The sequence below is a fragment of the Botrytis sinoallii genome, assembly GCF_014898435.1.
Source record: "Botrytis sinoallii strain Bc 23 chromosome Unknown BSIN_007, whole genome shotgun sequence".
In the NCBI taxonomy this organism is placed as follows: domain Eukaryota; kingdom Fungi; phylum Ascomycota; class Leotiomycetes; order Helotiales; family Sclerotiniaceae; genus Botrytis; species Botrytis sinoallii.
The window spans coordinates 2,163,493-2,173,126 of record NW_024066034.1 but is presented as its reverse complement, the minus strand read 5'-3'; the positions used below and the strand labels follow the sequence as shown (position 1 = coordinate 2,173,126).

Genomic DNA, 9,634 nt, shown 5'->3' with positions numbered 1-9,634 from the left:
GCGCTCACCGTAGTGGCCCTGTTGATCTTGTGCTAATCATGATCTTCCAGATCGTGCTCTATTAATCATCATAATTCATCGCGAAAATTGATTGATGTGCATGAAAGACCCATGGAGACTTCATGGGTCTGTATGTCCGGTATTTTCGGTAGATGTTATTCCATTTTCCTTTCTCAGAATTTGGGAATGGAGATCAAAATCTTGTGAACACAACATAATGCAGGTACGAACATAATGAGCGACCTGCAGATACTGAAGGTAAAATAATGAGGCCGACCGACCGTATCAGTCAACATTAAACAAATCAAAACATTTTGATGACAGCCATGAACGAAGCATGTTTGAATACAGTAATCAATCTCACAACAACTCACCTAGAAACCAAGGACAAACTTGGTATAGCCGTGCCGCTCGTGTTGATATTCACGACTCGGCCTCCAATCAGCTCTAGCCATAATTTTTCCATCCATCGGATCCTACCCATTTCCTTCGACTAATACCAACTCCCGAAATTTCGGTGATAAACAAAAGTTACGCGCGATGATAGTCATCAAGATCTTCTGATAGGTTGTATACCACCATACCTTTGCAGATACATAGGTACAGATGATATGTTCGCATATACTTACAATGGCGATATGGAAAGGCGCAGGTAGCATTACCGTATGATAACCTACCTACCTGTTACTTTGGTACGAACGACTCTTGTACCTGCATGTCCCCCAACAGAAAGTCCCCCAACTCCTCCCCCCTTTCTCCCTGCATTTTCCACTGCCAATAATGGCCCCCGACCTTCCACGTGGCCGCTCAGACTCCTTTGTGTGAAGGCTTTCTCGGCTTTCTCTGTGTCCTTTCCCAGCTTCATAATTTATATGACTTCCTCGGCTTGTGTTTTGCATCTCGTACAATTTATGGAGAAGGAGGGAAGTACATGGGATTAATCATTGAATGGACCCCACCCACCATTCTTATTACATCGCTTTGGCCTCCACGCTTAACTTTGGGGAGATTACAGATGATCAGACGCGCAACAGGATAATGATGAAATTTTCTGAATACTTTAATCTCATTAGAGACCATGAGAGAGATATATTGCGTTGCCATCGCCGTCGCCATCGGTGTTAACGGTATTGCAAAAAGATTGTTGTACCCTAGGTCTAGAGCCTACGACAGACACTTGAGGGTTAAAGCGTTTAGCATAATTTTGAAACCAGTTATGCTCGTCTGCGTTGGTCGTTTTTGGTCCCTTGGTCCCTTGGATTAAAATATGTCTTAAAAGGCTACGGAAGAACGGAATTATCCTTTCTTCCTTTCCCCAGTTCAACAAACCCCTGAACCACGAGGTTTGGTCGGCGAACATGCTGTTGATTCATTCCTGGGTTTGCATTTCTTTTTGCCCAATCAGGCACCCTAAAAACATATCCTCCCATATTCGAATCATAGAATGAACCTGTGAACCCATAGAGAGCTGGGGGATATCTTCATCGCCCCATTATGAGCCGTGTTCAAGAGGCCGCTCATATAAAAATCTACAGCAATATCAAAAAGTTCCTTTTGTTTTCGCAATCCATAATCCCCGTTGCCACGATGGTTCTCCATTGCAATCTGCGTCTTGCAGGGTTGACTGATAAATCGAATACATCAAGATTCAAGATTGATTTTCGACGAGGGATATGCGGGAATCAAGGATCAAGCATCATTAGAGACATTTAAGAACATGACCCTCGAAAAGGAACCTTTCAAAGTATTCTTGCCCAGCGGCAATACTCAACTCCAGATAAAACAAATGAAATCTTTTTGCTAAGTAGTACATACGGAATACCAAACATAGAGATCACGGCAACTACGGATCAGACAGCGGACCGAAGTTCTACTTCTATACACCCCAGTCGTACATACACCAATTAAACTCATCAGAGCAACGGATGTCACAAGTTACAACTCCTCGCAAACTCGCTTCCCCCTCTTGGGGACTTCACTATTCCTTATTCAGGGACACGACCGTATGAATCCCCCTTGTACATTATTTTCCTCTTCGCACCTACTTGCATAAAAATTCCATCGCGCGCGCCAGCACGAGGCCAACTCCGAACCAGTCCGACAGTCGAAAAAAATGATTGTGTGTGAACCGTGATGAAAAGAGCCAGCGAGTAATGAGCAAGAAAGGAGATTAAAGAACAAGCCTACGTGCGGCAGCAACGTTGATATCCCAAGTCAGACTCAGACACCAACCAACTGTTATTTTGAAAGACAAGTACTGTTCCGTACCCGCCTCTGCACTGCAATGCGAAGGGAAAGCGTTATGCTTACTTGAAATTGTCCGAAGGTTGATGGCATACTAATACGCCGATTCTATCGTCTAAATGTCGGTCGCAACGTAGAAAAAGCAAAGCGAAAGCGATACTAAGAAAGAAAGACTAGAAGCGCCCATCACAGAAAGACAGCGTACAGTATTAACGCTAAGGAATTCAGTGTGGTAACAAAGGTCAAAGGTATATCTCCTCCACGTTACGATCATGATAATGAACTTTTGCTACCCCATTTCCCAATCCGGCTTTTCTACGCGACTTTTGGGGTCCAGCTGAATTGCAAATTCCTGGGAAAAGTGCGATACCTCCAATCGAATTTTCAAAGACGCATGTATTGTTCTGACGTATTATGTTATTTATACTATAGTTTGTTTTAATTCTTTTGTATATCTTGCATTCTTTTTTTTTATCATGAAAACGATGAAGTAAGTGCAGACGTATATCCTAATTTCGGCTTCTCCCACATAGAAAGCCACATGACGATCACCTGGAAATCAAAGAGGCTGGAATACTGTAGTCTGTAGCCCCCTTAAAGGAAGAGGTACAGGACCTTTCTAGAGCTCCTGTGGGCACCCTACCACCCTGACTCTGGTGCTGGCGCTGGACTCTCGTGGCATTCGAGGATGTTCAGAATAGTTCCCGTTGAAAATGCGGCGAAGCGAAAGCGTAAGATTCTTAATTGCACATCTTATTAAGGGTAGAATTATCCAAGTTAAGTTCGTGATTTGCGTGATTAGGGAGAGTTTTCTGGGAATACGTCCCATTGGTCGTGTCTTATCAGGGAGATGCAAAGGAAAATATCTTCGTGTTTTTTGTCATCTTCTCCGGGCTCGGGTTATAGAAAAATGTTTTGATTGTTCGTGCTTCTGTCCCGCGAAGGAGGGGGTTGGGTTGAATGTGGTGGTTCGCTGAGTATCGCTCTTCCCCGTACGAATTGGAATTGATAAAACGGCTTTCATGTTCAGTTGTTAAAAGCTTACAGGTAGACTACTGCACATACTAGTTGTCCTGACAAATCGCCTTTCAACAACATATTTCAGCCAGGATTTGAACTATGATACGTTAACAAACCTTTTTTTCTCTCAGGTGAAAATAACATTCTCAGAATGCTACGCTCAGACAGCACAAATTCTCCAAGTTATCCTGTGAGCCTGCACATTTCAGCAGTGTGGTAGACCTTTTTGTCTGTTGGCTTGCATATGCATAGTGGGGACCGAAAATAGCTCTCGCTGTACAACCTTGTAACTTTTTATGCTATCTTCAAGGGTAGTTATGACTGCTCCGTGATGGCAGTGCAAAACAGCAAGTTTCATGCTGCTTTTATTTTTCATGTGTTAGGCTCAGGAACCGTCTATTAGCTACGGAAGCACCTTTGGCAGTGGTAAGCTGGCACCAATTTCTGGGGATCTTGGATAGGAAGATTGGATGAACGAATACGATAGCTGACGGGTGATCAGCACAATACTTGACGGCATGATATCATATTCGCCAATTTATCACGATCAGATTTCCATCCCATCTCATCTCTTTACCAGAGAAAAGGATTGATCTTCTGGTCATTATCGTAACTGTACGTGGGGAAGAAATGGGGAAATAAAATTGAGTTGGACTTTTAGTACTTCTAGGAAACCCTCATCTGATAATGACCACCAATCATCAAGGGTACCTCTCTTCTCAAGGCTTCACACATCCTTATTCTCCTAAGCACTTGAATTCGGCTCTAGGAACTCGGCCTACTCTCCGAGATGCTGGGTCAAGCTATTTCGAGCCTGTTGGTCCAGGTTAAAAGCTCGAGTAGGAAATTGACTGACAACTTTGAAAGTGGCGAAAGGTATGATCTGTTTCTTTAAACCCCCATTTGGTCGAGATTGGGCGAAAAAGGTCATCTGAATTGCTTCTTCTAGGTGCGAAAAGCTGTATCCTGAGAAATTAGAACGTATCTCGATTGCGTCGCACTGTTACCCAGAACATGGATACTAAAAGAGGGTGGGTAAGCTTTGCTTGCTGTGCGAATGATTACTTACGATGGCCTAGTTGAGGATCATGAAGGACTAGTAAGGTAGGTGCTTAAGTGCTTCTAGAGCTAGGAACCTTGCTCGTACCTGAGTTGGTGTGATCCGCCCGGCTTTCTGCAGGTGCGAAGTAAAAGAAGCGAGTGGACTTAGCCACTAAGGAAGAGATCGCAGAACAAAAGGAACAACAATTCTGGTCAAAAATCAAAATAATAATATCCAAGTAATAAATGCTTACGACGATATCTCACAAAGTTGAGAATGGTACGGAGACCCTCATAAATGGATAGTAGGGTAGGGTTAATTCTATGACTGATAAACTCAACCACTTCCGAGTTGGAAATCGACGTTACTTGTAAAAGTCCACTGCCGAAGCCTAAATTCTGAATCTCTCCGGAATACAGTACACTCGTTTACTTAGGAATCAACCCACTTTGTATCAGGGCGCAGTTGATATCATTAAAGGTGTTTGTTTCGCCTCGAATACAGTGCTCTCTTTCGCTCTCGGTCTCTCTATGGATCATATCAGATGTTGTTTTCCACGCACGGTGCAGTTGAGGGTATCCGAATGACATGGATAAGCTATGGAAACTTTGGAAAGGGACAAAACTACTGTGGATAAGTATGGAATAGATTTGTTTTTGCAGTCAAACAATCAATCTCATACCTATAGAAATGGCGGAGGTAGGAGGTTTGATATGTGAAGTAAATACGAAACTTCAAAGTGAGCCCACCATCATCGCAATGATCATTTATTCGGAATCATTCTCATGATCCAAGGAATGAATCAATATGAATGAGGTTGATTCAGGGTAAAGTGAGGGTCAAATAGTAGAATTAGCAAGGAAGTCAAGATGCAAAGTAAAGTAGAGTAAAGTAAAATAGAAACCAAATATATTCCGTATGGAGATTGCCCTTATCCTACATAGGCAAATCATTAACCGAGGCGATGAAGGGGTCAATCCCACGCGCTGAATCTCAGGCCCCCAAGGAATTCCAAGTAGATATCGCAAGAGATAAAAAAGAAGGTAGGAGAGAATGTCCCGGGGAGTAAACCCTTGCCAAGCCACACCAGTGATTGTGGTCATGTAGGTCAAGTCAAGGAGTTCCGGGTCAAGGTTAACAAAGTGTTGCAAAAACAGCGAGGGATTACAATTGTGCCCCTGTTGTTTTTCTTAGGAAAAAAGCACAGGCTTTTTGTAGGCTTGTAGGCTTGTAAGCTTCCTGTACCAACAAGATTATAGATCGCTCATCAAGACAAACCCCCCCGTATGTACATACAGATACACCACCGAACAACCACCAAAAAGACGAGCAGTACCCAGTGAGCTCGAAGTGGTGAGCAACACATCCTATACCCACTCACACCACACCAGGAAATCCACAATTTATTTACAATCCATACATCTGAGCTATAGTAGTAGTACACTAGCAACCTAAAGCACCTACCTACCTACACATCCATATCCATACCCACCCTTCAATCCATATCTTACTTTTACTACCACCTACTTCAGATCAACGACTACCACACCTCTCTTTCCTTCCTTGAATTGCGCGAGCTGCTCCTTCTTCCACCCTTCCCGCCCCTCACTCTGACACTTACAATCACTCGTCCATTAAACTCCACTTGCGTGTCTGCATTGTGATATATATATATATATATATATATATTCATTGTCTTTTCCGCAATTGTATAATATCATCTTATCCGCTGCGTTAGAGGATAAAAGAGAAAGAGGTTCGATTAATTTTTGGCATGAACGCTCAGGTACCAGTCAAATACAGCCACAGATCCGATCTGCAGCCAACCTACTGCTAAAGTCGCCTTAGTCACAATTAACCACCCCGTTAGTTCTTCCCCCTTCCCTTCACACACCAACTTCTCCAATCTTTTTTCATTTCGAACAACATTTTTCCTTCTCCTTCGTTCCGGTTGACTGACCTTACCATAATTACAGACGACTGACCACTTTCGTTCCTTGCATCAACTTTCTTGATTCACGATATCGAAATTCCGGATTCCTCGCCTGCCCGCAAGTAGTAAACTTACGATCCATTCTACCACACACCTATAATATATACGCGCCCTCATCATTCAATCACTGAAACCGATATCGAAACGAGCGGTTGCGATACTCCTTCAATTATTTTCGACAATTTCCATCTTCCAACATATACTAATTTTATCGCCGTTTGAATCACTTCGTATTCAGATTCCATTCATTTGTCTGTAGAAGTGGCTTACAGTCGTTTCTTATCTATCCCACCGCATCATACATATACAACATATATACTTACTCAAGAGATCGTTGAACGACATATCCAAATCGTACGGGTAATATATACATGAGTTTCGGCCTATCGTCAACATTATTTGATTCCGATATCATTTTCGCATTTGCCTTTCGATTCAACTTGTGATTCCTGTTCTATTTTCCACAAAACTACGCTGTGGGGGTTTAGCTTTTGAACCAACACCCAACTTAAAAATGGACTACGTTCAACCCACCTTCCAGCACTTTTCGCATCACCCTAATAATCATGACCAATTAATTTCTCAAATGACATCAGGCGGGGTCTATAACGACCATCAATACCAATATTCTTTACCGCAACATCAGCCCAACATGATGAATATGGCTACTGGACAGAAAACCAACGAGACAAAGCCTCGTCTAGGAAAGGATGAAGTTGACATCTTGGAGTTTGAATTCAACAAGAACCCAAAGCCAACCACTCAAACTAAGCGTGGTTATGCTGATACTATGGGTGTGGAGTTGTCAAGAATTAATGTAAGGACAGGAACTCAAATCAGCTTTTAGGTCTTGGTACTGATATGTAGTAGAACTGGTTCCAGAATCGTCGAGCCAAACGCAAGCAAGAGAAGAAAACGGAAGCATATGAGGCTGGTCAAGCGCGGGAAGCATTGGGATACTCAGTCTCCGCGCCTTCATCTCCGGACTTTCCTCAAAGCAATTACAATATCGATTATCCAATGGTGCCACAACAATCTTCTTCGATGTCATTTCCTACATCCGGCCCTCCACCAGCCACGGCACCTTATAATCCCCAATATCAAAATCCCACCACCGCGAGTCTCGAGTCTCTCCATCGTGCCATGGCTTCTGCTCAAGCCGGCAATCAAAATGGCGAGTTCTCAGGCAACTTCAATGTACATAACAACGATACTCTTCAGCTCGCAAATATGCTTGGTATGGGAGAGACTTCTGATCTTGATCGTGCTCAGTTCCCAACTGCCAATGCCTTTAATTATGACGATTCCTTCAGTTTCCAGCCTACATTCAACCAAAATATCTTCGATGAACCAGAGCAATTAGAGCCATTCGGTACTGGCGAATCTGGTCACACGCCAACAGCATTTAATACATTCTCTGATGAAAGCACTACAAGGTCGCTCTCTACAGCTTCCGCTTCATCTCAACCTTTCACGGGTGTTGTTACATACAGACCAGCAAAACTTCCATCTGTAGACGACACCAGCGACGAAACAACACTTCAATTTTCATCTCCCCCACCCTCCTCGCGGTCATTCAAGTCTCCACGTCCTCCAACAGATATAGTCGCCAGGCGGAAGAAGGTCCAGGTCAAACCAGCCGCCTTGGGAACCGATACAGTGAGAAGTAGGCCACCAATGGGACCACGGACTGTATCAAATGTAGATGGGTTCCGTCGCCAAGTTGCCAGCCCTCTACCTTCACCTATGCGCAGGATTGTCTCAGCGGGGGGAAATGTTCTTACTGGTCGTATTCAAAAGCCTGGAATAGAGTCTGCGCAGAGGTCGCCTATTAACATACACGGATTCGAAAATGCTGGTTCCTTCATGGAGCAAAATTACCACACTGATCAAACCAACCTAGCTTAAACAGCCGGTTCATCTCTCACGAGTAGCTTGGCACCACCTACTCCAATGTCGCCTAGAGAGAGACAGATGACACTGAAAAGGGAGAATTCATCATCTCACGAAGATGATTTGAATTTCATGTTCGATTTGTCTAGCAGCCATGATGGTCTTCCCACTTTGATAGACCCTAATCAGGCCACTGACCAAACGCCTCCAGAGACACCACAAGCCTCATTAGGACTCCAACAAACAAACACATCCGGATGGCCAAATAATATTGAGCACAACAATACTGAGCAGCATTGGAATTACGACATTCCGGATGACCCTCTCTACACACCCAGCCACGATCATTTCGCTGCAGAATTATCAATTCCTCAACCTTCGTATGCCAGCCAACCAGTAACACCTGCTTTCGGTAGTTTTAACAACCAAGGAGGTCTCCTCCTAGGCAACGGTCATGATTCTCCACAGTTCAACAATAACGCCAGTCCTTTATACACATTGTCGAATGGCGGATCTGCTGAGTACTCCTTTCCACATGATGCACTCACACAATTTTCGAACATTGGCTTGGTGGGCAGCTCTCCAACAATGACGACGAAGCAGAAACAATATCAATTTTCCAATGTCACTCCCGCTGACTATTCGGAGAAATAAAGAGTCGAGAAAAATCCATCTTTTCAGTGGGGCCCTCAGGTTTGACGGATGAGAACCGCGCTCCCAGAATATTCCGCAGTGTAATTGTTTCGGCGTTTTGATTTATTTCACATTTGGCACCTGTCTTCCATCGACGAAGCATTGATATCCCATTAATCGTAGACCGGTTCGATTTAAAATAATTGGCATTGTATATTAGCAACAATCACCCACGGGTGTTGGCATCCCAGCGTTTCATTTTGTACCTTCGCGTTTTTTGTCTTTTTGAATTTTCTATTTGCAATCGTTCTCACCTGGTCGGTGACACGATCCCACTCACTTAATTAATAATTTCTGGAGGACATGGGTATCGTGTCGTTTTTGTTAATGTTCATGATATATAGGGGAGAGGCAGGAGAAGGAATGTGGATTTGAAGAGGCGGGGACAAATGGAATGGAATGGGGGAAGGAGGAAAGGGTTAGGGAAGGAAGATATACCCCCAAAAGCAGGATACATTTTGGCAAAGTCTTTTCTTTGAGTCTCAGCAGAGGTATTTTCTTCTCAAAGAAAAATCATTGTTTTCTCCTTTAATTTGGTGTTGGGGATGTGATGGCGTTTCTTGGAAGGCAGGAAACGGCGTGGACTTCTTGGGAAGAGAGGATTGGATATGGATGGATGGATGGATAGGCATGGATGGATGGATTGATGGGGAGAAAGGGTTCTTACTTTCTGTCTGTCTGTCTGTTTGTCCTTGTCTGCTCGTCTATGTGATGTTTGTATAGTGCTTCGCTGAAATAGAAGACCCATT

At 43.6% G+C, this 9,634-nt stretch overlaps 1 protein-coding gene across 1 annotated transcript; it reads left to right on the top strand.

Moving 5' to 3' along the window:
- Positions 1–6,813: 6,813 nt before the first annotated feature.
- On the top strand, positions 6,814–8,846 carry EAF02_004986 (uncharacterized protein; the record flags this gene model as incomplete). The annotated part of the gene is made up of 3 exons (XM_038901034.1): positions 6,814–7,116; positions 7,170–8,157; positions 8,212–8,846. The coding sequence occupies 3 exons, from the start codon at positions 6,814–6,816 to the stop codon at positions 8,844–8,846; spliced, it is 1,926 nt and encodes a 641-aa protein (XP_038759546.1).
- Positions 8,847–9,634: the final 788 nt, after the last annotated feature.